Source organism: Diprion similis, chromosome 8 (genome assembly GCF_021155765.1).
Source record: "Diprion similis isolate iyDipSimi1 chromosome 8, iyDipSimi1.1, whole genome shotgun sequence".
Taxonomy (NCBI): domain Eukaryota; kingdom Metazoa; phylum Arthropoda; class Insecta; order Hymenoptera; family Diprionidae; genus Diprion; species Diprion similis.
In genome coordinates this window covers 25891208-25917956 of record NC_060112.1, presented here as the reverse complement: position 1 = coordinate 25917956, position 26749 = coordinate 25891208, and the positions used below count along the sequence as shown (strand labels likewise).

At 42.4% G+C, this 26749-nt stretch overlaps 5 protein-coding genes across 7 annotated transcripts; 3 read left to right on the top strand and 2 right to left on the bottom strand.

The window, feature by feature from the left end:
• The first annotated feature begins 23 nt into the window (after positions 1–23).
• On the top strand, positions 24–1676 carry LOC124408694 (proteasome subunit beta type-6). The gene is made up of 5 exons (XM_046885822.1): positions 24–195; positions 417–484; positions 622–753; positions 1063–1337; positions 1422–1676. The coding sequence occupies exons 1-5, from the start codon at positions 112–114 to the stop codon at positions 1547–1549; spliced, it is 687 nt and encodes a 228-aa protein (XP_046741778.1). The 5' UTR covers positions 24–111; the 3' UTR covers positions 1550–1676.
• LOC124408664 (glycine--tRNA ligase) lies at positions 1416–4784 on the bottom strand. Its single transcript, XM_046885777.1, has 4 exons — positions 4413–4784; positions 2485–4165; positions 2196–2383; positions 1416–2055 (listed from the first exon to the last, which is right to left on the bottom strand). Exons 1-4 carry the CDS (start codon positions 4659–4661, stop codon positions 1945–1947), a joined length of 2229 nt encoding a protein of 742 aa, XP_046741733.1. The 5' UTR covers positions 4662–4784; the 3' UTR covers positions 1416–1944.
• Positions 4785–5091: 307 nt separating this feature from the next.
• LOC124408701 (transcription elongation factor 1 homolog) lies at positions 5092–5639 on the top strand. The gene is made up of 2 exons (XM_046885829.1): positions 5092–5395; positions 5489–5639. Exons 1-2 carry the CDS (start codon positions 5280–5282, stop codon positions 5619–5621), a joined length of 249 nt encoding a protein of 82 aa, XP_046741785.1. The 5' UTR covers positions 5092–5279; the 3' UTR covers positions 5622–5639.
• Positions 5640–6324: 685 nt separating this feature from the next.
• On the top strand, positions 6325–16464 carry LOC124408657 (helicase ARIP4). 2 transcript variants are annotated; one of them, XM_046885761.1, is made up of 7 exons: positions 6330–7508; positions 8016–8847; positions 9033–12897; positions 12999–13860; positions 13936–14313; positions 14484–15743; positions 15810–16464. In XM_046885761.1, exons 1-7 carry the CDS (start codon positions 7085–7087, stop codon positions 16061–16063), a joined length of 7875 nt encoding a protein of 2624 aa, XP_046741717.1. In that variant the 5' UTR covers positions 6330–7084; the 3' UTR covers positions 16064–16464. The 2 variants fall into 2 exon arrangements, with proteins under 2 accessions (XP_046741718.1, XP_046741717.1); XM_046885762.1 differs by lacking the exon at positions 15810–16464 and having other exon boundaries at positions 6325–7508; positions 13936–14312; positions 14482–14781.
• Positions 16465–17346: 882 nt separating this feature from the next.
• On the bottom strand, positions 17347–22549 carry LOC124408662 (protein SMG8). 2 transcript variants are annotated; one of them, XM_046885774.1, is made up of 15 exons: positions 22409–22549; positions 21955–22099; positions 21588–21862; positions 21290–21517; positions 21015–21208; positions 20787–20890; positions 20507–20700; positions 20181–20420; positions 19875–20078; positions 19685–19797; positions 19293–19466; positions 18920–19184; positions 18528–18839; positions 18234–18413; positions 17347–17842 (listed from the first exon to the last, which is right to left on the bottom strand). In XM_046885774.1, exons 1-15 carry the CDS (start codon positions 22447–22449, stop codon positions 17722–17724), a joined length of 2790 nt encoding a protein of 929 aa, XP_046741730.1. In that variant the 5' UTR covers positions 22450–22549; the 3' UTR covers positions 17347–17721. The 2 variants fall into 2 exon arrangements, with proteins under 2 accessions (XP_046741730.1, XP_046741731.1); XM_046885775.1 differs by having other exon boundaries at positions 19293–19454.
• Positions 22550–26749: the final 4200 nt, after the last annotated feature.

Genomic DNA, 26749 nt, shown 5'->3' with positions numbered 1-26749 from the left:
ATCTACGTGCGTAACTTTTTTCGTGGCATCGCAACGGTGACCGCGAAGTTGTCGGTAGAATTGGAGAACATATTAAACGTCGCTGAAACATTACGGATAAATTTTGGGAGTATGGCATTCGTCGAAGCCCCCTTTCAATCAAAAACCATGGATTCGATGGTGCCGGATTGGCTTTCAGCCGAACATAGCACCGGCGTAAGTTCGTCTTTGGATTAAGAATCAAGCTTTTTGCATACATAAGAGTTTGAAAATATCATTTGACGTTCACTTAGGTTAGAATGACGGTGCATGTAATTCTCTGATCATCATCCATGATTAATCTTTTCAATTTTGAATGGATTTAAACGCTTGTCATAAGTGTTCTCACACCTCCGAAAACAAGCAACCTACACATCTTGTTTTTTCTCATTTTCCAGACATCCATCATGGCTTGTGAATTCGAAGGCGGTGTAGTAATTGGTGCTGATTCACGAACCACTACAGGGTATGTTGTTCAATGTAATCCAGAACTATTCTTCTCATTTTTGTACTCGTGTAATTCTTAAAGTAAATTTATACTAAAAATATTTCATTAGCTGCCCTCTTTAGATACAAAATAACATTTCATTCCTTGATTTTCAGCGCCTATATCGCCAATCGAGTCACTGACAAGCTCACCAAAGTGACGGATCATATTTATTGCTGTCGTTCAGGCTCTGCTGCAGACACCCAAGCAATCTCAGACATAGTTTCGTACCACCTGGCTTTCCATCAGTGAGTCTATCATTGATATTGTTGCTATGCTCGCCGTGATCCACAAACAATTTTAAGCTTTTATAAAAAATTAGGGCCTCATGGTCTTACCATTCGCAGTACGTTTACCTAGGCTAAAGAATTTTAAGTAGTCTCAAATGACCTTATGAATCCAGAAAATTTTACCAAAATACCTGCAAATTATCTCTGTACGAGAGAACTACTTGTAAGGCTCAGAAAATTCACTTCTGGATCCTAGCTAATATCTCATGTGCCGCATGCTTCTCATCCTTGGGACATTTTGATAAACTTATGTTTCAAAATTTTCAGAATGGAACTTGGTGAACCGCCTTTAGTCGAGACTTCCGCAAATGTATTTCGTGAGTTGTGCTACAACTATCGAGACTCCCTTATGGCAGGCATTTTGGTAGCTGGCTGGGATCGTCGTAAGGGTGGTCAAGTTTACAGCATTCCTTTGGGAGGCATGTGCGTGCGACAACCAATTGCTATTGGTGGCTCTGGTTCAAGCTACGTTTATGGTTATGTAGATGCTCATTATAAGCCCAACATGACCAAGGATCAGACAATAGAGTTGGTCAGCAACAGTAAGTCGCTTATTTCTTATTTGCTCTATGTTTGGTGTGTTTCGTCTCCTTTCAATCACTGCATTTCTTCATTTCTTCTTGCAGCACTGGCATTGGCTATGTCACGTGACGGTAGCAGTGGTGGAGTTGTAAGACTTGGCGTTATAACTAAAGAAGGCATTGAAAGACGAGTCATCCTCGGTGATAAGCTGCCTCAATTCTACGAGGGATAAATTACTTCTACAACCATTTGTTCCATTACATGTCTTAAAGTGCCCTGGGTACTATTTTTAGCTGGTCAGCTGTAATCTGTTTAACTGGTTTTCCTTCAATTTTGGTAAATAAAGGCCGCAAACGAAATCAACCTTTCACATTTACTCACCTTAGAATCACTAACTGTGTTCCTAAGAATTTATTTTGGATGGAAAAAGAAACAACACTTGTTTCAATTATTGGTGAATATAATTTATGGAGTTCATGAAATTTTTAGCGAGGCATTTTAAAAATGACATATTATGCCAAAAAACAGTTGAGGTCAATTATCAAGGGTAAAATTTTGTTTCTATTCTCATGCTTCCCTTAAGAAAAAAATGCAAAGCCTAATTTACTTTAAATATTATTCTGATTCCTATGCTTTTGCATTTTCTTGTTGTTCAAACTTAGGATACTTTTGCGCTACTTCAGCCCATGTTATTTTACATAGAGACAAGTCTTTCACCACGGTTGGGAGCTCATCCAACTGAAACAGAGAGAAATTTATGTTTAAACTCCCAAAACGGTTTAAGGATATCAACAAAAAATTGTTTTCAAAAGCTCAATTTTGGTTTGACAAGAAAAATGTTGGACACTACAGCCAGCTGATCAATATAAGAAACTCACGTTTATTCTGACTTGATCCATACTATCCCGTTCTCTGAGGGTTGCTGTATGTGGAGTCTTCAGAGAATCAAAGTCTATTGTAATGCCAAACGGTATGGCGATTTCATCTGTACGAGCATATCTTCTACCGATACTGCCTGAAGAGTCATCTACTCTGTGGGATATGTCGAATGCAGTCAAATCTTGTGCTAAAATGAGAAAATTAGGTAAATTTTAGATAATACATAAAAGACATCTGAACAAGATGAAAAGGGGTTGGCTACACCCGTTAATTATGAGTGACACTTACAGAGTTTCTTGACAAATGGTGTAAATTCTGCATTACCACTGAGTGGCAAGACAGAACATTTCAGGGGTGACACTGCTGGAGGCAAACTCAAGTATGTCCTTTGCTCGTCGCCCTCTCTCATTCGGAAATTGTGTTCGAAGAGAGAGTACATGACTCTACCAACACCAAATGAGGGTTCAACGACAGATGGTGTGATTTCCTCAACATGTAAGGTTTTTTGGTAACGTTTTATCGAGGCCATGTCCTTTGTGATTTTGACTGATATTCCATCAGGCAAAAGGAGATCATAATCCTCGCCTTTACTTATTTTTCCTTCAAACGTTTCGATTTCGTTTTTGTTTAACGCAGCCAGCGCATCCAAAACTGCTTTGGCTTCCTTTTTAAATGCTTTACCTAGGACACCCTTGTTGGGGAATGCTTCGACAACATCGACGACTTTTGGCTCAGCTAGCTTCTTTTCAGCGATCAATCTGACCCCTGTCGCCTTGGTGTGCTGAGTAAGATCGTACGCCGACCTGTCTGCACATCCAACACACTCTATCCAGCCGTAGGACGTTAAGCATTCAGCGTCCCAGCAATCGCAAGCATAATGCGCCATTTCGTTGCCCATGTGCTGCCGAAAGCGTAGCTTAGCAGGATCTATTCCAACTTTGAGTAAGAACTGCTGGATTCTAGCCATGAAGTATCCTAGAGTTTCATTGTCTACCAGCCCTGTCTTTACAGCCTCTCCAATTTCCATGTATTCTGCACTTTTCCCATCCATCTGGCTACATGCAGAGTAGAGAAGCATTTTAGTGTGCTTCACAGACTCGAATTTCGGATGATTTTTATCGCTGGGATCGCAAAAATGTTCAATCTCAGCCATTGTGAATTCTCTGACACGGATGAGTCCGGATCTGGGTGATATTTCATTTCTGAAAGCATTACCGATCTGTGCAGCAGCGAAGGGAAGCTTGCCTGAATTGAATTCCAACAGCCTTTTAAAGTTCACAAAAATTCCTTGAGCAGTTTCTGGCCTCAAGAACCCCTTGATCAATCCGGATGGGCCAATCTGCGTGGCAAACATCAAATTGAACTCAATAGGTTCCGTTAGATCATTGCCAGTTATCGGTGATTTCATATTGAATCTTGATACAACTGCAGCTAGCTCTTGCTTACTCATACCATCCAACTTGATTATAATGTCTTGGCACTCAGCGCGCAAACTTTCGTCGGTTTTCTTGTCCAACGAAACTTTCTCCAAATGTGCTTTTATGAAATGATCTAGCCGGAAGCATTCTCCGGTTTTCACATCCTTTATCATTAAATCTGCAAATCGGTCCACATGCCCGGAGGCTTTTAAAACCGGTTCAGGCGTTAGAATGGAACAATCAACTTCCAACATCTGTTCCTCTAAAACAAAGAAGCTTCTCCAGGCGCTAAGGAAATTTGATTTCAAGGCACATCCCATTGGACCGAAATCATACTGCCCTGTTATCCCACCGTAGATGGCAAACGACTGGTCAAGAAAGAACCTTCGCTTTAGAAGATCCTCCATTTTTGCACGATCAAATGTCGCTGATGGGATCAGAGACAGTTCCTTGTCCTCAAGAAGCTTTTTACGCGCCTTGAGCTCTGCCACCGCCTTCTTGACATCAAAGTCCGGCGCCCCATCGGACTTGAGTTTACGGACCAGGTCCCCCTTAATGAAAAAAAAAAAAAAAGAAAAGAATATCTGAGAATGAAAAGATTATTGAAAAAAAAGAAAGAAAGAGAAGCTTACTCCAATGCAACAAACAGACGGATTTTGTTAAAGGGAAAGTACAGGTGGCTTCTGTAATTTTTTTTTCGCGCATTGTTGAATAAACCGAAAGTCGAAAAGTTTCCAAACACTGTGTTGTTAATGCAAGCATTTTTTGAGTGAAAATCTAAGACCATATGGCACTCACCTGCTCCTTGACACTTGATCGTAGCGGCGCGAGGACCTCTTCTATCTTTGGATCTGCCATACTCTGTAGCTGAAAATGTAGCTTTACGTTTCTGTGCTTCTTCTTCGAGCCCCACTGAGGAGTTTCGGAATATAACCTCGAACTAACAACAAGATTTCTTGAAATTGGATCGACGAACTTGAGATATTTGATCCCGTACCGGGCTCCAGACTTGCATGTGGCTCGCACAGTATGGAGAAAAATCTGCATTCGCAGCGATCTCGATCCCCAGTTTTCGCCGGGGAATTGGCACGCTGCTTACCGTACAGTTGTCAGATTCTACCGGAAACGGCTAGAGTAAGAAGAAAAGAAATGGGAAAGCTTAGACTTGTTGGATGGAAAAAATCCGTTTGTTTTTTCTTCCTAATAATTAGAATGGGCTTAGAACGGATAAACATAATTCCTTCTCTGAAGATCGAGCTAGTTGCATCATATTTGATCATATTCAGAAATCAGAATTAGCATAAGTTCATGATTGCCTATCGTTGGCGATTGTTGAATGCAGCTGATTGTGAGTGCAACAAACAGCAGCAAAGCTAATGACCGGTCACAATGGTTGTGCGTGTTCCGATATACCAGCTGCTTTCATTATCGTATGACGTCATTGTTCGGAGTACCACCTCCGTACCGGTTCATACTTTAGGAACACACGAAGTACTTTACCGAGAAATTAGCATAGCACCTGCTTGTAGTGGCAGAACTGTCAACTGAAGCGTCTACTTCGACGTTCAGATAAGTCAGCGGGCAGCCGGTGACAACTGAAAGAACGGGGACAGTTTGCCGTTGAATATTTGTATTTGGAAGGAAGACCGCGGTTGTTGAAACACAATGGGACGCAGAAAGAGTAAAAGGAAGCCACCGAGTAAACGAAAGGCGATCGAACCCCTTGACACCCAGTTCAACTGTCCATTTTGCAACCACGAGAAATCCTGCGAGGTTAAAATGTGGGTAAACACAACACGCAGCTAATCGCGTTGTTGTTAGATAATTCTATCAGTTTAAAACCGATTATCAAATTGAATGGATAATTTTTTCAGGGATAAATCAAGGAACACGGCTAGAATAACGTGTCGTGTATGTATGGAGGATTTTCAAACAACCATAAACCTATTATCGGAGCCTCTTGATGTCTATAATGATTGGATTGACGCATGTGAGACTGCCAACTAAACTGCAATTGTAGCAGAAAAAGTAACGAAAAACAAAGACAAAAACACTAAATTATATTCTGCTCTGAAGCGTGATGGGCTAAACTATAGGTTCAGAACTGAAGACTGCCCAGCGTTCTAAATACGAGGCAAGGGTCATGGGTACCTCTTTTACTTAAGTCGTACCACACTCTGGTTATCATCTCTAAGTCCAGAAGCTGTATATTAGGAGAATGGTCACATTTCCATGGACTTTTTGTTAGTCTATAAATGTTCTGACAATATAATCTAACATAAATATTTTGCAATAATTATTGGTAACTGTAAAGAGGTGACTCCATTTCAGTGACGTGGGACGTGAACGTTTAAAATTTCAACTTGTGTGGGTACAAATTGAATGTATGCACGAGTGTAAGTACTTTGGAATGTATGTATGCGTGAAATTCAATAAATGTGGAAAAACTATAATAAATAATCGCATCTCTGTATGTTGTGCCCCCATATCGCTTTGCGTGCGTGCGTGCGTGCGTGCGCGCGCGTGTGTCTGATATATTAGTGAAATAATGCGGCACTCACACGTGCAAGGGGCAATAAACGTGCGTACTAGGTAGGGATAATCTGAATAATTTTAAGGTGAATTGACAGTTTCATGGCATAAACCAGGGATACAAGGATCAGTCAATCGATCTGTGAGATTAAAAAATAGGGTACATCTATCTATCGATTAGTAAAGATCTCTGTTTTCCCTTCCCTCCTCGGTCTGCTAGGCGGAAGTACGCGCGGTGTTGACAAGATGGCGGGTGGTCCGATCTCTGTCTCAGTATTAGACTCTGTAAAAAACGGGAATGAAAAATGCCGCGGAAAGTGAGAGAAGCAGCGACGCGTGCGGGTGGCAGATAAATAAATAAGGGAAGATCTTTCGTCCCCCGAATTATAGCGCGCCTCGATTTTACGTCATATAAATGAACCGCACGTTATACGTAGGGAAGAAACCAGAGACCGGGGTAATAGTTACGTTGTGATTTTCGGCTGCTGCGAGGCCAGCAGCACCAGCAGCAGCAGCACCCGAACGCCGCGACAACGACGCTATGGCGTCCATCGGTGTGTCATTATTATTTTTTTTTTTCACTTTTAATTAGTGCTACCAATTAACATTTTCGCTCTGTATAAGATGTTCTGAAGTCGTCGGCGTTATTTCACGCCCGCAGTTCGCCCACCAACAAACGATATTCAGTCCCCCCGCAGCGGATAATCGCGGTTAACGGACCCAAGTCGCTGCCTTTTCACCGTCCTCACACGTCCGATCCTCTTCTTTCCTCATCTGACAGCTGAACGCCTCAAGGCCAATATTTCCCCATCTCGGACAGCGTGACGCCGTCCCTCTGAATCCAGCCTGTCTTTTTCCCCTAATTTCAGCCTACCCCTCTACCCTTACCATCCGCAACATGATTTAAAGGGGCAAAAGTGATTTTTAAACACTCAGTCATGGATGAAGATCCCGCTACCAACATGTCAAACTCTGACATGGACAGCTTTCTGACAAGGATCGGGGATGTTACCATAGAGCGTGTTAATCCAGGACGGAGCTCCAAGGAGTCAGCTGAGCAGTCGGACCCCTCGGGTCTTCCACCTGGCTCCAATTCTCCCGCCAATATAACCGGCAATGATGAAAGCTCGGAGGAATCTGAAGTTGAATCATTTGACAGGGAACAGGAGAAAGGACAAGACAATTTCCCCGATGAGGAAATTGAGAGGATTCACTCCGAGGGATCTGGCGACGACATGGATCTTGACGAAACTATTGATAGTCAGATCGGCGTCAGACTTGACCATGAAAAGCAGCAAACTTTATTGGAAGATGAAGAAGATATTGAGGGGGTCAACATTTTGGATAGCTTGCCACTGGAAGGTTCGTCTACATGTGAATGATTTGTCTCTTTTGATTCTAATTGAGATTTGTTTTTACTTTTCTTACTGTTCGCAGCTTTCTTCACAGGTACACAATAAAAATATTACCTTGGCTTCCTCAAAACAAATATTTGACTAATCCTGATCAATTGTTGACAGAAACGGATTATCCTTTAATTTGTAATCTTACATTTCTCAAAATAGAAGACTGGCTTGAACGCACATTGTTATTGAAATTTTGAAAATTTGTTTATAAATATCAAATTTATTGAAAAAATATTCTATTCAAAATATCACTATTGGCACAATGCGTGTAAAGCCTAATTGTATTTTGTGTAAGATTCTTACCAAGTCTGAGAATCAAAACTATTGCAGAGACTTGAAGAAACTAAAAGTTCAGTCACTCACTCTTATGCAAATACCCACATGGTTTATCGCAATTTGTGCGTAAATTAAAATTGGCAAATTTGTTTTTTTCGAACCTTAATCAAGTATTTATATTTCACAGGTGCACCCATCGAGGGACAAGAAGTGACGGAGGCCGATCTGCTCGGAAAATCTGTGTCCAAAGAAATGGACGAAGCAGAATGCGATGAAGATGAAATTGAAAAGATGGATGACAATGTTGATGACGAAGATGACGAGGGGGAAGGAAGTAAAAGACTGTGTGATCCAGAGAACCCCGACTCGAGTAAGAAGAAACAAAAAAAGGGTGATCAGAGTGACAGTTCAGGTCCAGAGTGCGAGACAAAAGTTGAGAAGAAAATATCAAATATGAGACGAAACATTCGAGAAGTAATGGATGAGAATCAACTGGATGAAGCTACCCTAGCTGCACAGCGACAAGAAATGGAGCGTCTCAGACGAGTACAAGAACAACAGAGAATCATTCGGGAAGTGCAGCGACAGATTGCTATCAATAGACAAAACAGTAAAACTCAAACTCGTGTGATTAGCCTTCTTCAGGGGAAGCAGAGCCAAAGTGGAACCACGATATCTCCGTCTTCGTCATCCCAAGTACGATTGCCCAATACCGTTCTACTGAAATTAAATTCTGGTTCTGGGTCAGGGTCTGGGTCTGGGTCAGCAACAGGACCTGGAACAGGACAAGGTACTCATAGCAGCTCTGCAGCTCAAGCTACTCAGCAACAGCAAAGAAAAGCACTGGAAGCAGCTCGCTGGCAGAAAGGAAGAAGCACTCTGCCTGGAGTTCAGACATCTATATCCAGAGTTCCGAACCGTTCTGGAAATGCCAACCTTCTTCAACAAAGAATCCGGATGATGACGCCGTCTGTCAGCATCTCACCAGTTGTCCCTAAGAAGGAACCAGTCGATAATAGGTATGAACTTCACGTTGATTTCTTTTCATAAATCTTTTTTTATGCGATTTATCTTAGCTTGTTAGTAATGTAATGTGAAACAGACTTTCGCTTCACATTTTTGTCATTTTTTGGATTTCATTTAAAAATGAAACTCTAATGTCTGTAGCATAAACTAGATTAAATCATTATTTTCAACATTGCAGATCAGAGTACTACTCGGAGTCTGAAGTCTCCGACATAGAGGCTGACGAAGCGTTGCGCGAAAAACAGATGCACACATTGAGGAAAGTGTCTGGAATGCCCAGGACGCAAAAACCAGCAAAGGGAAAAGATGTTGTGACGATATCAAGCTCGAGCGAGAGTTCAGACGACGACTGCATTGTGTTAAGTGATCCAAGTGGTGGAGAGGAAACAGATAATGAAGACGATCCATCCAATTCGGGTATGCACACCAATGACCGCTATAACGTCCCTGACGAGCACGGTAGAGTCCTGGTCAACGTCGGTCACCCAGAAACAGAGCCGGACGTTTTTCTAGCGCCGCAAGTAGCACGTATTATAAAACCCCATCAGATAGGTGGGATTCGTTTTCTCTATGACAACATTGTCGAGAGCATTGAGAGGTACAAGACTAGTTCCGGGTTCGGCTGCATCCTCGCGCACAGTATGGGTCTCGGAAAAACGTTGCAGGTCGCAAGTTTTTGCGACGTATTTTTCAGATGCACTACAGCTAAAACTGTTCTATGCATCATGCCAATTAATACCTTGCAGAATTGGCTAGCCGAATTCAACATGTGGCTTCCATACGAAGCAAATGTTCCAGCAGATGAACAGACCATCCCAAAATCCGAGTCACAACCACACGTGAAGCAGGAAATAAAAGAGGAAAATGGAGCGCACAACGACGCATCGCGAATATCAATGCAGTCAAACCCTGAATTTGCACCAAGAATGCCCCAAGACAATACCTGCAACCAGCCTATTATTGATAGCACGACTCCTCATCAGGGCTACGATCCACTGAGCGCGCTGCAATGTAGAGCCCAAGAGAACATCCACAAGGACCCTACTGGTGACCCAAACTTTCATTACCGCAACGAAATGTCCATGAATATGATGTACGGAAACCATTCTACTGTCGTACCTACCTTTGATCGTGATCCAGCCAAATCTGAGCTGGATTACCAGGGCTTGGCAAAGCCTGCACCTTCTCCAGGGCCGATGTACCCCAGCAGCTACTCCTGCAACATGATGGGAGTAGACCGGGAAATAAAGCAAGAGTTCGCCCCAACCACAGAGTCAGTGATTAAGACTGATGGCAGCGGAACAACGGAAGGCGCTGATGAGGTGAAGAAGGAGGAAAATGGCGGGACCCTTGGTACGGCTAAGGAGGTGCCTGCTGCAGGAACGACGGAAAAGAAGGAAGTGGAAAGAGTTAAAACGCCATACAGTGTGGACTCACCTATCGGTTTGGAGTTGCGTCCACGTCATTTTCAGCTTCATATTTTAAACGACTCTCACAAAAGCATGGCCGCTAGAGCACGTGTTATTCAAGACTGGCAAAAGAAAGGGGGTGTCCTTTTAATCGGGTACGAATTGTACCGGCAGTTATCCCTCAAGAAGCCGAACAAAGCCAAGCGAAAACGCGGACAGGCATTCAAGGACATGGTGGATGTTGAGGAAGATGACAAGAACAAAGGTCTTCTCGACGATATGCACTCAGCTCTAGTCAGTCCTGGGCCAGATCTCGTGATATGCGACGAGGGCCACCGTATAAAAAATTCTCACGCCAGTATTAGCCTTGCTCTAAAGCAGATGCGAACCAAACGTAGAATTGTGCTCACCGGGTATCCCCTGCAAAATAATCTACTTGAGTATTGGTGCATGGTAGATTTTGTTAGACCTAACTACCTTGGTACAAAAAGTGAGTTCTGCAACATGTTTGAGCGTCCTATTCAGAATGGACAGTGCATTGATTCTACCCCACAAGATATACGGCTTATGCGTTACAGGGCACATGTCTTACATGCTTTATTGGAGGGATTCGTCCAGCGTAGATCTCACTCAGTGTTGCAGATATCGCTTCCGCGAAAGGAAGAGTATATCCTTCTTGTCAGAATGACACCGCATCAGCGCAAGCTTTACGATACCTTCATGACACAAGTTGTGAAGACAAGGGCAGTTCCCAATCCCCTCAAAGCATTCGCTGTGTGCTGTAAAATATGGAATCACCCTGATGTCTTGTATCACTTTCTTAAGAAACGCCAGGCCAATGAAGAAGATGATTTGGACCTCGAAGAAACCATGGGGGAGAAACCTGCTCCAGGTACCAAACGCACCAAAGCACGCCAGACTAAGGGAGAATCTAAAAAGGGTAAGAAAGCGAACGCAACTATTAAAAACAAGCCTGCTGCAAGTGTCCAGCCAAACTCTTCCTCTTCGTCTAGTAACGATATAGCAGAAGGTGAAAATCGAAACCAAAATCCGAATCAAACAGGAAATTATCAGAACTACCCGATGCAGCAGCCGCCAAACACAGCTTACTCCAACCCTGCTGTTCCCAATACATACCCCCAGGGGTATACTAGGAATTCAGATTATGATTGTAGGCAAGGACAAAACTATCGACAACAGAATGAACAGAGCAATTATTACCGAGGGACAAATAATGCACAGCAAGGAGAATATGGGGAGTTTTATTCAAATCAGGGACAACAACGTTACACAAACCCGTCTTTTCAAACGTTTCCTCAAGGCTCTGGGTACAATAATCCTCAGGGGTACCAAAACCCGGCCCAAAACTATCTTTCGGGGAATGATCAACTTACTGGAAGTCAGACGCAGAACTACAACCCGCCAAGCTCTCACAATGCAGAGTATCGCACAGATACCACTTCAGGGAACACGTATAACGCGTCTTCTCTTTACCAGACACAGTGTTATCCATACCAGGATCAGACTCGAAATTACACGGCTACCCCGAACTTGGGATCAAATTATTCACAAAGCTATCAGACTCAGTCATCTAATCAGTCTTCTGGTTTGTCAACTATGTCAGAATACCCGACATACCCAACAACGAATCCTGTTCCGGGTTACACCCCTTCGTCGAATCAAGTCAATCAACAAATTTATCCACGAAGTGATAGCTCGGGAAATCAAAATTTTCCAACGCCGACACAAAGCCAAGGACAAAACTATACACCCAACCAGCAGAACCAAAATGCATCAAATCAGACGGCCCAGATATTTCCACGAACAGATAATCAGTCTCAAAATTTTGTACGTCCCCAGAATCAGACTCAATCTCATGATTATAATGCTGATCAGCAAAACAGGAATCCTGCTGGGAATCAGACCACAGCTTATCCAGCCAATCATGAAGCGGCACAGACCCAGAACGTGACCAACTATTCTTCGGGGACTGGAACCCATGCTAATCAAATTGGCCAATTCAAGTCTGAGGATCCCTACTGGCAGCAGAATAATTATACTCAAAATTTCAGGCAAGATGCTAGCGGAGACCCTTACTATACTGGGACTGTAACAAATAGATACCAGAATAATTATTATCCGTCACAAGGATTTCAGGGTCAGAGATATGAGTATAATCAAACTCCGGGGATGGAGGGAGTAAGGAATAATGATGGAAAAATGGCTAGTCGAGGACCGATTGGAAACTCTGGCCCAGTGCAAGCTAAGAGCAATTTTGAAGAGGGGAACAAAGATGGAAACAACATTACTGCCCAGAATCAGAACTCAACACGGAATATTACCCCTGCTTCTCAAGGCTACCCTGCTAATACAGATCCAAATCGGGTCGATCCCATTGCTCCCTCTCCTCAGCCACAAAACAATGATCGTAATGTTGTTCATGGGCTCGTGACACCAAATACAAATAGTATGAGACAGATTGACTCGAATAAGGATGAAGAACGCGAACGGGATGATTTGTTGGACAAAGAAAGGGAGGAAAAATCTGATGATGAAATTCTGAATAAGGATGAGGAGAAAGACCCAAAGAGTTCACCCATGGGAAAAGAAGATCCTGGGATTCCGTACGATTGGGTAAGCGGCATGTTTATTTAGATGGAAAATAACTACTCTGAAAGAAAAAATGATACTTATCTATAAAATCATTATACTTATCTACAATATTTTTGTTTCAGGCAACAGATCTCATGAAAGGCTACGTCCCAGGGCTCATTGACGCATCTGCAAAGATGTCCATCTTTTTTTGTATCCTGGAGGAGGCGGTGCGTCTTGGGGATAGAATTTTGGCATTCTCTCAGTCACTTTTCACTCTCAATTTAGTAGAAGACTTTTTGGCTAGGAACAGCTTGAAGCATCCAGATGGGAGAACGGAAGACTGGATGAAGAATGTGAACTATTATCGCTTGGATGGAAGCACCAGTGCACTGGAAAGAGAAAAGCTTATCAACGAGTTCAATGCTAATGCAAAGATACACTTGTTTTTGGTTTCAACACGTGCTGGTTCCCTTGGGATAAACTTGGTTGGAGCGAATCGAGCGATTGTCTTTGATGCCTCGTGGAACCCTTGCCATGATACCCAAGCTGTATGCAGAGTTTATAGATATGGCCAACAGAAGCCCTGTTTTGTGTACAGATTAGTCACTGACAATTGTCTAGAGCGTAAAATTTACGACAGACAGATCAGCAAACAAGGAATGGCGGATCGCGTCGTCGATCAGTGTAATCCCGACGCTCATCTCTCGCTCAAGGAGGCAGCAACATTGTCGTGGGACTGGGAGGAGGACAGTCAAGTACAGGACTTTTCTCAGGCTAAGGACGGATATGCTGATCCCGTTATGCATAGTCTTCTAGAGAAGCACTCATCCCTGCTCACCAAGCAGCCATTCAGGCACGAGAGTCTCCTCGTCGATCGGAAGGACAAGAAATTGAGCCAGGCTGAAAAACGGCTGGCGCGACGCGGCTACGAACTTGAAAAAATGGCCGCAAACTGTTCCAGGCCAAGCTACAACTACATTCCAGGAAATACAGCGAGTAGAGGTGATTTTCGTACATTCTTTTTCTGCAAAACAAATATTCAAGATTTTTCGTTTAACACTTATACTTTGTTTTCAGCGGGAGGCCTTCAGATCCGTGCCATACGAGGAGGAGATGTAGGCGGAACTCCAAAACCGGTGGCCTCTGTCAGGCCGATGCAACAACGCGGTACTGAGGGACTTGGAGGGACCCGAACTGTCGGCGGAAGTAGATGGATCCCAGCAGAAGTGTGGCAGAGACAGGGAATGAGCGCACAGGAAATGACTTTACCTTTGGATGTTGTTATTCCAACAAATTCACCCGACAAAGGTAGCATTGTGCTGAAGGCCGGCCAGCGAGTTATGGTCCTCAAGAGTCCCAAAGGCATTTACATGCAGCTAGAGTCCGGGAAAATCATTGCCATTAGAACAGCACTAAAACTAAACCAGCAAAAACGGGAGGAAGAACCCAAAAAAGGTGATATTCTATATGTACTCGCATTTCAGAGAGAAAGCACAGTTTTCATTGCAGTTTTTTGACTCTACAATGTTGGCTTGTCTGTGTACTCAGGCTGGGTTACAATATTTTCTTATACTTTGATCGAACCTCTATCAGATATACTAATATATCTTGAATATCTCCAACAGGTGTTTCCTCGTTGTCGCAAAGGAAGCAGAATACAGAGGTTGGGTTTCCGTTAAGAAACAATTCCGCAATATCGATCATTCCAAAGTCATCGACATCACCTGGTCGACCACCGCTCGGAAAATCGCCAAGTGGTGCAGGCTTCAAGCCATTCGCCGATAAAGAGATGGCTAGGAGGCCAAGGCCCATTGCAACAGCAACAGCCAAGCCATATTCGAGTCAAGTAAACCTCACTAACCAGGTCTCTCTCTCGCGGCTTCCTAGAGTCAAGCAAGAACCGATAGATTCCTCGTCTCTCGGTGATAATTCCAACTCCTCCGACAGTCAGATGAGAACCGAGCAGAGGGTGGAAGAAGTAAGATTGGAGGATGTTGTCGCAGAGGCCGGTTCAAACTCAGAATATACTCGAACTGACTCGAATCGGTCGTCGAACGCCGATTCCGAACCGACGCCCCAGAAGGCGTCCGAAGAAAAGGAGAGCAGAAACGAGGCCTTCTCTACAGATATTAACAACAAAGACACGGGCGTCAGTAATGAAGTTCAAGAAGAATGTTCACCCGCTGGCGAACAACTCTGTCGAGCGACTGCGCCCGCAACTGAGCCGCCAAAACCATCCTTGAAAAATTACAGACACAATTTTCCGAGTCATAAGGCGCCGCTGGATGACTCGACCACGGACGAAATCATACTAGAAGAGCCTGAGCCTGTTCAGCCGGTTTTAGACAGAACACATAACGCAGCTGATACTATTACGTCGGCACCAACGACGCCCAGACCCGTTCCCACCCCGCCAAAAGTACCGGAAGCAACGCCCCAAGTTTATCCTTACTCCCAGTACTCCGGATACTACGATTATTCCGATCCGCGATCTCGCTCATTGGCCTCACCGTACAGGGCATATCTTCCCAGCGTATCGCCGCAGACCGGAAATCTCCGACCGCCGCCTGAACCGGCGAAAGAGACACGGGTCGAACCCGAGAAGCCCAAAGAAACTGCGAGTATTTCTGCACCCGCGTTAACTCCCTATCAACAGCCGCCAGTCAGTACAAATCCCAGATCTGTGGACGATGCTAGTAAATTAAATAGCAAGGTCAAGCCGCATATTCCCGAAGCGAAAACCAGAGAAGAAACTCACGCACCGACCGCATTCAGTCATCCGACAAATGCCAGGTATCCGGCGCCGTACCCGCCAGGACCTTACGACGCTTATTCGCAGCATTATCCAACCGCCCCTGGATCGTCCTCAGCGTACACAGCTGGTGGTAAGTCTGACATCGTTAGAGTAGACTTTGGCACGTTGAAATAATGTCGTACGTATGATTCAACAGCTCCTGGATACCCTCCAGCGTTTGCTGGGCCGACGTACGATGCTGAATACGCCCGAGTCTACTCAGCTTTCCACGGTCCACCGTCGGCAGCCGATCCATACATGCACCGGGCCTATCCACCTCCTCCTACGCATCCAACGAACTATTATCCCCCGTTTCCACATCCACCGCCACCACCATATCCCAATTACTCATTTTTGCCACCTTATCCGAATCCAAATCTACCCAGCGAACCTCAGCCCCCTGCGCAGTAGGATTAATTAATTAGTGTTTAAGTCAAAGAAAGAGAAACTCTATGAATACATTTATAGATTGCGAATGCCAATGAATATATCTGAAGCAAACCTTCGAGCTATGGCTGATGTTATACATGCATAACATGTATACCTGCTGTTTGACGAACGCGATGCACTCGTTGATGTGTTATGATTTTCCATGCTTGAAAGAACGGCGAGAGTAAATCGAGGTGACAAAACAAGTCAGAGAAGACAGGAGACAGGCAAAGTGCTTTGGTCGTGTCGAACGAATCTTGACGCCGAGCCAATTACCAGTAGGAATACTCTCGACGGTATTTTGGACGGAATTCGCCCGATGTACGGGGACTCTGAAAATGCGGAATAGCACAGTTTTGGACGTTCTGTTATTTACAGAAATTTAAAAAGAAAGATATTTGTTGGAAATCTCATAGATCTAAGGTCGGTTTCTGACTTGTTTGCAAGTGGAAAACATTCCAATAGAATACAATGAGTCGTCGTCTCGCGTCTGAATGAAAAATCATTCAGAGATCGTTTCTGTAAGTCTGCAAGCATCTCGCATTTTCAGAAAAATTACCTTGATCGGTGCATTTGTGAAAAGTGACTGAATCAATATGCAGTATACATATAGTATTGAATCAATCATGTTTGAAAGCCAGTAAAGAATCGACCGTATCGTTAGCAAGTTGTACATGACTACGTGTTACTACCAATCGTTACGATTTCTTATCAAAATAGGTAATCTTACAGTAGCATGTAGGATCGTTGTTAATTAGGAATGTCCTATTACTAATAACTATCTTGGGACTTAGTTAAAGAAGAATATTATAGTCGAATTATCATGGTAAATATAATACGAAATCTATAGTGCATTTCATGATTTCAATATCAAGTAGCATGGTGATAAATAAAAGAATCACGTTGGGTTTGTGCAAAATTTTCGGATGAACATACGGTTACACGTTGTATAGTAAGAATGATCCCGCCATTTGCACTGCTTTGAAATGATAGAGTGCACTGTAGGATAGAGATTACGAACGATTGCAAAGAATACTTTGTCTCTGTTATAGCTTTTTTGCCACTTACATGTTTGTAAATACCCATTATTTACATTTCATACTTTATTTATTATTATACATCGTCGTTTATTATTGCTTTTTTTTGATGTCAGAGTATTCCTCTTATGTAAAATAAATTGTTTACGCTCATTAAAATACAAATTGTTTTTTAGTGAATATTGTTAAAAACAGAGGGAGAGAGAGAGAGAGAAAATTGATAAAAAATTACATACAATACATATTTTTTATTTTCACTGTACAAGAAACATTTAATCATGCCAGACCAATAAATTAGTTCTTATTACGAACCAGCTGCGCATGTAAATGCTTGGTGTAATAAACTGTTACTTCAATCATAAATTTTTAAAACTGGAATTAAACTAAAAGTAACAGGAAAAATCACCCAATACTATACACAACCTGTGTACAATCGTATACACACGGATTCGGCATTGGATTTACTTAAACTTCCAGAGCCTTGAATGTACAAACAATCCGATTACTTGCTCCTGGGTAGTATTCACGTTTGAATTAAAATACACGTTGAGATTTTCCATGTACTGAATTTGTATCCTTTCACAGATTTTCATGTGACATGGATCATTTCTTTTCTGGAACAACTTCACTGATTCCATACATTCCAGCTAAAAGTCTACCATGAGCTATAGGTACTGGTTCTTTCGGAGCCAAATAAGGCCCCTTTTCGCCCATATAAACATATCTGCATTAGTTGTTAAGAATGTTAAAATTTCACCTCTAAACATCAAAATGTATGATAACAATACGTCTTGATTGTCGTAAATAACAGCGCCCAACATTACATAAGGGTCGTGGGAAAGCGTCAGGGAATTTTATTTGAGCAAAACTGTCGCCACCCTGTAATATGCATGGTAATACATAGACTGTGTGATAAGATGGAAAAAAAAATTGAAACAATTCAAAGTGTTTTGCGGAAAAGTTTCAAAAATTTTTAATCAACTTGACTGCAGTAATTCCCAGTAAAAGGGAAAAATCGTTGATCTGTGAACACCTTGAGTCACATCTAATCATCATGATTGAACATTTGAAACAAATTCAACATTCACGGTACAGTTGGCGAAAAAAAAGGATACGGAAGTCTGAGGACCCAGTAGGCGCTCTGCGATAACTTTATCGGTTCCTCACAACCAGTGACGAAAATCGGACAAGGTGGGGGACCTGGTTGAACCCGTGGATTCAAGGTGACGTGGACCGGGGCCTTGGGCGTTACAACGTGTATTCTCATCAACTGTGCCATCAGTGGCTTTATTTGCCTAGAATAGATTTGGTGGTTTGATTCCTTGATTTTACGATTCTTAATTGTAACAAAAATACATCAAGTAGAACATTCGGAATATAATGCGATAAGAATAGTCCATTAACAGTACCTGCAGGGACAAGGGAAGTATAGAGGCATATCTGCCGTGCTGGATGTAACTTTGTTTCCGCTGTCCTTGACAATGCCAGTTCCAGTGGCCTTCAGGACTTTATCCGGAGCAGATGCCATAAACCTGTGGCCTCGTGGACACTCATATTCAACGCCGACAAATATCTTGACGACGAATTCCTTGCCCCCCTTAGATTTACGACCGCGTATTGAATTCATATTCTGAAAATTTTTACCTCCTCGGTTGTAGCCGTGACTGGTATTGTCGCCAACCATTGGCCACAGAGATCCTCTCTCCTTCTGGTGCTCTAGTCTACAGCATTTTAATACCTCGTCACAATTAGAAAGAAATTAAATTAACAAATATATTGCTTAATGTTCTCGCCAATTCACCTGACCGTCACATCCCAGGGTAGCAAAAATGCTGATGTCGCCAATACGCCAGCTTGATGCTGCAGCCCAAGGTTGTGCGAGTAAAGACTGCTTGGCCCAAGGCAGACTAGTGACCAGCTGGAGAATTGGGGCAGGAGACCGATGGGAGATTCTGTATGCAGCATACCTGGTAGATACTCTGTTGTCGATGGCTGTCGAACAAGGGACTTTTCTGAAGCTTCTGCATCGCTTACCTCAGGCGTTGAACACTGTAGCGGTTCGGGTTCTAAAAAAATAAATACGCAATTATTGCTGTCAACGAAGAACCGAAAGGCAATGCAGTTGAATAACAATACCCATCTATCAATTTATGATCATCACTTTGTAATCAAACCTTTGTTGTTCTCCAAGTCTACATCACACACTTCGATAACAACATTGTGGGCATCTGGGACTTCATTTGTATCGCCCGGAGTGAGACTAGCTTTGTTGCTGAGTCTTGGAGCATCATCGGCTATCAAGTCACTGGCAGGCGCTGACTGTCCACTGCCAAACACTGCAACGTCATCTTTTTGTTTTGAAAAGTAAATGTTGCGTTAAAAAAACAATGTTGTATAATATGTGACGAATCTGCTGTACAGGAAAGGTAAGGGTATGTGATAAATCGAGGTCAAGAAATCAGATGAAAAATTTCTTGAGGGATTCAATAATAATAGTCTTTTCTTGTTTCGGAACTTGATGGATATCAATGATCCTGTTTTTGATAAAATCTACACAAGTACTCACCATGCAGTGTATTTACACCAAGACTACAAGCTTGCGTTTGCCCCTGTGGTGCTGATAACTCAATACGAGAAAATGAGTCTTTTCGCTTTGTAGTAGGAAATAGTTGTGCTGGTCTGAAAATTGCCAAGGAATGATTAGTCATTTCAATTTCAATGAGACTCGGATACTTTACATCGGAAAGAGTGCCAACCTGAAATTGTGTATGCTGGGCTGAAAGACTGGAAATTGTATGCTTTCTAGCTGCGAACATCCACACTGTTTGGCCAATAATTGAAAATAATCATAGTTGGCCTGCCTTAAGCTGAATGGATCCTCTCTTGGCCCTTGGCATCTGCCGCAGTTGCAGGCACACACATATCTTACGCCACTGCTATGCTCCATTATTGGTAGATCGCTGCTTGAAATAGAAAAGATTTGAGATTGTCGTTAACCAATCTGAATTCAAGCTCGGTGTTACGTAATCTGATTATGAATGAAATATTGCTCTTTATTTTACCCATCGTCATCCCTAGGCTCCACTTGTTCTCCACCTCCTGCCCCCTCACTGCCACCTTTATGAATTGGATTTGTGCAAGGATTCCCAGTCAATGAAAGCACCTCGCACATTTGTTTACCTGCCCGCCAGTGCTTGTCGCATTCTTGCTGTAGTTTTTCACTGAACTCTTCAAATAGTGGGCCGCGTGCATGCATCTCAAATACTGCCATAGCATGTGCTAGTTTAGTTTCGTGATATGCTCTGAAAACATAGACAAAAATATATTGAGGAAAATTTACAGGCAAAATTAGTAAATCCTTGTATTCAAACAGTTTCAGAATTCAGACCTGGTGTAGTGTTGTGGAAGACCGTCTTGATACGTTTGGAGCGCTCTTGGCAGAACCTTGCTGCACCTGCTCTTACTAAACTTTACATCAGTGTCAAGCAAATGATGCAGTGTTGAAGTTTCCCTGTCCATTCTCTTGATAAAGAAATCCATGAGCTTATTTGCAACTTCGAAGAACAAGGACAGCGTTGGTATCTGTTCAATAATACTCTGCATGTATTTAACTGAATTTTATTTTTTCTAGTAGAGGATACCGTAGTTTCAGAAACACTTGTCCTCACTTGGAAATGAGTAGGTGCTGCAAGCCGCCCCACGTTATCGTCAAAACCCCTCGCAAAAGCCAAGCTTATGTGTTGTTGAAGGAATGACTTGAAGGTATGTGTTTCTAAAATTAATGATTTTAAAAAGTAAGTCAAAGCAAACTTGTATCTGTACTATACCCAAGATTTGATTCTTAAGAATACTTGACGAAACATATGATACAATTTATTATTTCTGGTCATTTTTACCATCTTCTAAGTCATTGGATAGGAATAAAGAGTCCACACTGGCTAAGCTTCTTGAAGTGTCACCACCTGAGCTTACTTTGCAGCTTTGAATTAGCTTCCTGACCATGTGACCCAGGATGTCTCTGGATTCAGTCGGCCCGGTGTGAACATAAACGAATTCCTGATTCGCTGGGATTGCAAAAAGCGAGTTTGTGCTAAGAACAGAAAATGCGATTATACTCAGAAATTTTTTGCTGTATAAAATTTTCGATATTGATAATGAACCATGACTATACCTAATATTAGTGACTATTCGGTTTTTTCTTAATATATGATATATTTGATCCTCTAGCGAATGTTCAAGCTTTTTAATGTTGCCACCTTCTGAATCCCGGAATATCGAAGGACAGGTTTCAAAGTAGAAAAGTACCCGCGGTGAACAAGGTCTCACATTTGTAGCCCAATCCTTAGGAAGTCCTGGAATTCCACTTAGAATTTCGCCAACTTGTCCTGAGATCTTCTGCCTATACCAAAAATTGTAGACATTGAAAATTTCACGATGCAAAGTTTACTTTTTAGCAGAGATTAACCAACCTGACGACATCCAGTGCTCTAAACAAGTGAACATAGCTGTAATCAAAACTGTGCGTGGGATGGGTCAGTATAAGTACATGGGAAACGTGAAACAGGACAAGCAGAGCTCTGGAGTATTTTTCTCGCATATGAGCCCAAGCAGTTAGGAAATCTTTGCTCTCGCACTTGTCGATGAACAGATCGTAGGCATTGATCAAGGTGTGAGTGTCCAGGAGTCCTCGAACGTGCAGGTAAACCACACGGTCTTTCGCATCGTGATATCCTTCTATTTCACACTAGGGAATAGATAAAAATGCTGGAATTTCTTACGTTGGACTCACTAAGGTATTGCAAGTGCACGTCTATAATAAAGTACTACAGCCCATACCAAGTCGTCCTCAGCCACCGTGGGATCATCTAGAAGACTCGTTTGTAGGATGGAACTGAGCATCTCAGTTTTGCATGCTTTGGCACGAAAATGTGATTTTCCAAACACAGAGACGACAACGACTTTCCTCTCTGCATTTGGCAAGCTATAAAAACAACGATTTTAAAGGTAGGTAACATGACTAGGTAAACATATCGGCGCAGATGCAGATTACACTTTTATGCTGTCGACTTGTGGATGGGAATTAAGACCTGGGTGAAGAATCTACGGAGCTTCCAGAATAGGTAATTAAAGGGTGATTTATGGAGCTTAATGAGGTCTGACAGTTACAGAAAAGGGTTTCAACTGGTTGAAGGAATTATGCGTTTTATCCTGTTCGACAAATTGAACCAGGGTTATTTTCGTGTTAATTAGATCGACTCGGTTCTTTCACAACTTAATCAAATATATTTACCTGTCCGTGTTAAATGGGAGTTTAAATTTTTGAGGTCTCATTTTATTTCGTACTACAATTTATTTGATAGCTCTGTAAGTCACCCTGTTTTAGGTTAGAATTCAAGTTGTTGTGTGGTTATGTTTTCAAAGAATTCAGAGATCAGTGCTATCGCTGTTGATTGCGGTTGAAATTATAACTGTAACGAACATTTTGATTACTCTGATGGTAATAAATATTATCTGAACTTGAACTTCATCAACTAGTAGTGTCATCTAGTAAAGTATTTATGAACTATAAATCCAAATTATGCATTATAAACTGATATGTAAGTTGCGTGTAATAAGGCGCAATTCCGTATAATTCAAAATCATGATTTTTTTTTATAGAAAGAATATGATTACCGAATATATTGCTGTGTATTAATACTAAAATAATATAAAGAAGATTGTTTGAGATAATACTTGTGATATGTTATTTGCGTTCTTTTAATTCAGAGATCAGAAGATGCATCGAGGATTTTATGTATCTTTGAGATAACAGTGATCTCCGATACGACTTTTAGACAAATCCATTATTTTAATTCAGTTTTCAGTTAATAATGGTCGACATTACTTTCCTCAATTATCAGGATCAAATATCTTGAAGATGATATTTTTTTGGGGGAAATTGAGACAACTTTTGAATAGGTATTTGTATATAATTCTACTCGAGAGAGTTTTTAAAATCGTAACGACTTTATTCATACATTTCGGCAAATAAGTACTAATAAAACTTCTGAAAAAGGTTGTTAACCAGGAATTGAGAAACAGAATTTTAAACTCGTTGAGGATCGTTTCTTTCTTGAAGAATAATGAAAACGAAGCAGCTAGCTCGGGTATTCTTCTATGCGGAGTTTCACGCCAGTGTCTATTACAACTAAAATCACGTATGTGGCGGCACGAGTCAAAAGATGGTCGTAGCTCATCTAGCTCAGATTACGAGACGAAAGTCGCTGGTTAGTAATTGGCTGACACTTTCGGTGGTTCTACTCTATAATTTAGCGGAACACCGACTGGCCCTAGGCTCACGATCCTCGCACGATCCGTCCAGATCAGACGCGGCCGATCTCTTTGAATCACCGAGTTATTCGGAGCAACAAAGACGACGACTACCGTAGGTGCCCCACTACCTCTGACCTCTCAACGAGGTGGTTCTCTTCCGTTATACTCACTTTTTGTTATCAAATTAAGATTTGAAGTATCTTGTCTTTTCAGCGGCACACAGTTCAGCGAAGAAGTGGGTTTTACGGAATATAATGAAATATGTTGTAATCTTAAAAGTAAATACAAATCTGTTGAAATGTTTGTTGTTTTTGTTTATGTATAAGTCAAATATTTATACTCATTATTTCGAATTTACTAATATAAGGCACTACGTTGAATTTGAAAGCAGAAATACTGAATGAATCGATTTTCATTTGGCCATTAATGTTTCCCTAACTTATCCTTGGCGTGACTCCTTCTTCAAAACTTCGAAGTAATTCCTCGGAGGTGCAGTAGAAGACCAAAGTCTTGTCCTCGTGATCGATTACGGTATTGATTATCTCGACGAGGCGTTTGTCCGGCAGGTTTTTCGTATACTTGACAAATGTTTGGGTAAATTTGTCCTCCCGTTCCAGCTGAGGGATAAATGCGTGGGAGATATGGTCGCTCGCGTTGTTTCCGGGTACCCGCGGTGCATCGACCACTTCGACATCTTCTGTGCTCGATGACGCTGGAGATTTTGCTGCGAGACACGAAAACAGATACCGAAGTCTAGCGCAGAAAAACGTCCCCTCGGAAACTACTTGAGGCGCGGTACGACGAGCTGATTGTAAGTGTGACGGGGTAGCCGGAAACAAACCGGTGTTCGCTTCGTCTTCCACCTCCTCTTCCTCTTCCACAATCGGTTCCGGGGGTTGCGGGGGTTCCGCGACCGTCGCGACGTCCGGAACTGGCTCAGCCGGGTTTTCTTCCTGATTCTCTTCGATGCCGCTCATCATCGACGCCGTTCTATCGCCTCGTTGAAACCCTCTGAACGCAAGGGGTTTTCACCCCAAAATGCTTCTACACTGTAATATCATAAGTATATAACTTTTACAGTAAGCTTTCAGCTATGACAGAGTACAAAGAAGATGGAATCAATTCTTATCACAGGTTTCTACGACTACAATAACTGATCGTTTTTGGGAACCAGCGATAATCTTGTACAGAGTTTATAATCATTTCGTAAAATACCAACGCATTTATCAGAAAATTTCAGAAATGAAACTTGAAATCTTGCATATATCACATAGATGAAATTTTCGTAATAACAAACGCAATGATTTGATTTCAAAGTAATTCTAGAGCGATCTAGATGAAATCCTAAGAATACCCCAGGAAATTTATTTCGTACGACTTTCGTGAGTACTTCAGAAAAACGTAGAATAAACTTTCGAAGTTCCCGAGAGTGCGAGGAGAAAGGTAGGGGACATGATTTTTCAATGCCAATCGTTTTTTTTTACCTGCGCCATTGTGGACAGCTATTTGTAGGTACACCATGTAAGCGGGTTAACCGCAATGCGGTATTGGATGTCAGTAAAAGCAGTTGATTTTTCCATGTCTTAGCCTATCGTGGTCCAAATATATTTGCTCACAGTCATCCATGGTTCAAATTATCTTATAATGCTAATTGAAATAACTTTACGTTGCCTAATTAGAAATTTGTGTGAATAAATTTAGCGTCTCCATTTTTGATCCAAGAACATGCGAGAGCAGGTCACCAACGACTCTGATACGAATTGGCCTGGCATCAAAGAAAGAAAAGAAAATCGCGTAGAACGATGACCGAGTCAATTATTAGAAGTATGTAAATATCAACCGGGTAATATGATACCTTAGAAAGCTGATCCACTCTATTTTACATTATTTATTTTCATTGTATGCTTACTTGCTTGACTTGCATTCAACTTTGCCACTGTGAGGATGTTTCTTTGCGTGGATTGTAACACAAGCGTTGTTTCACCAAACACTCATTGTCTCTAAGTTTATATATCACATCCGCGTTCATTCTCAACCATATTCTTCAGCCCAGTGTCCGAAGAAGCAGTCGAATATGTGCCGATGCGGAGCAATAACTTTCGGTGAGTAGCGTTAAATATTTCCACTTTAAACGGATCCAAAGATCCAATGAATGGTAAGTTTCTTCATAAGTTAACCCGAGGATTTTCACTCCGAAATGATGAATAATTCGCACCCGCAGTCTACCGCACGATCTGAATCAATCTTCCATTTGCACTGACCTTGTCTAGTACTGATGACTCGACCCTTTTCAACCTTCGACGCGACTTTCTCTTGGAATTTCTACAAGTGTGGTAACATCTAGTCGTGGATGATATTGTATAAATTTCTTCGGTTTTAGGCATAAATACACCGCTGGTGCTTACGGTTATTCTTATCTTTCTGGCGGAAGCCCCACGGAGGACGTCGTCAGTTGGAGTACACGATAAGGCCTCTCTGCAACCGTTGACGACTTGGTGTGAGGAGAGGGATGTGTGCGCTGGATGTCAGGCTGCAGAACGTCTGCGTTCCCGACCTCGGTGTCTGCAGGGTGACGGCGAGCCTCTGTTGGGAGCAGATCTCTGCGGATGCTGTTACTCCTGCGTCGCGGAACGTGGTATAAATGCGTTAATTTGTCGCCCTGCGCAAGTTTCATGCCCAAAACTTTCCCCAGATAATAATTGGTCACTTTCAATACTAGGAAAAGAAAGTTCAAAACCATTAGTTTAGGAATAGGTTATCAATCACTTTCTGCCCAATCAGGATTGGGCCAATCTTGTGGCTCTCAGCTCTCGGTGTGGCTCGACGACTTTGCCCAACTGACTACCATCATCCTCGCAACGACCCGATGTGAAGAGGGACTGACATGCACCAACTTCACCTGCAGCGTCGGTTTGTCTACCGTACTTGGACACGATGTGGCGGCTTTGCGGCTGGACAAGATTCCTGATGACGGCACGTCTTGGATCCAAGATGGTCGATATGGCCAAGATCAAGGTCAAGGCGAAGATCACAAGGATGACTTAGATTATCCGGAAACCAGCATCACGACTCCGTCGACAGTTGCTTCCGACGACCCGACTGACGGTAAAGACCAGACTGCAATGATGGATGCCATCCTGACCATGAAGAGAACGCAGGCCTGTTGGAGTAGAAGTGATGAATCAACGGTCTCATTACCATCGAACAACTCGATAGGGCGAGTAGCCGCGATCTCCATTAACGATAAACGGTTCCAACTGGTTTATACCGGAAATTTGCTGTCGGAGCTTGAGGTTCTGTTGAATGTGGTCGACAGGTG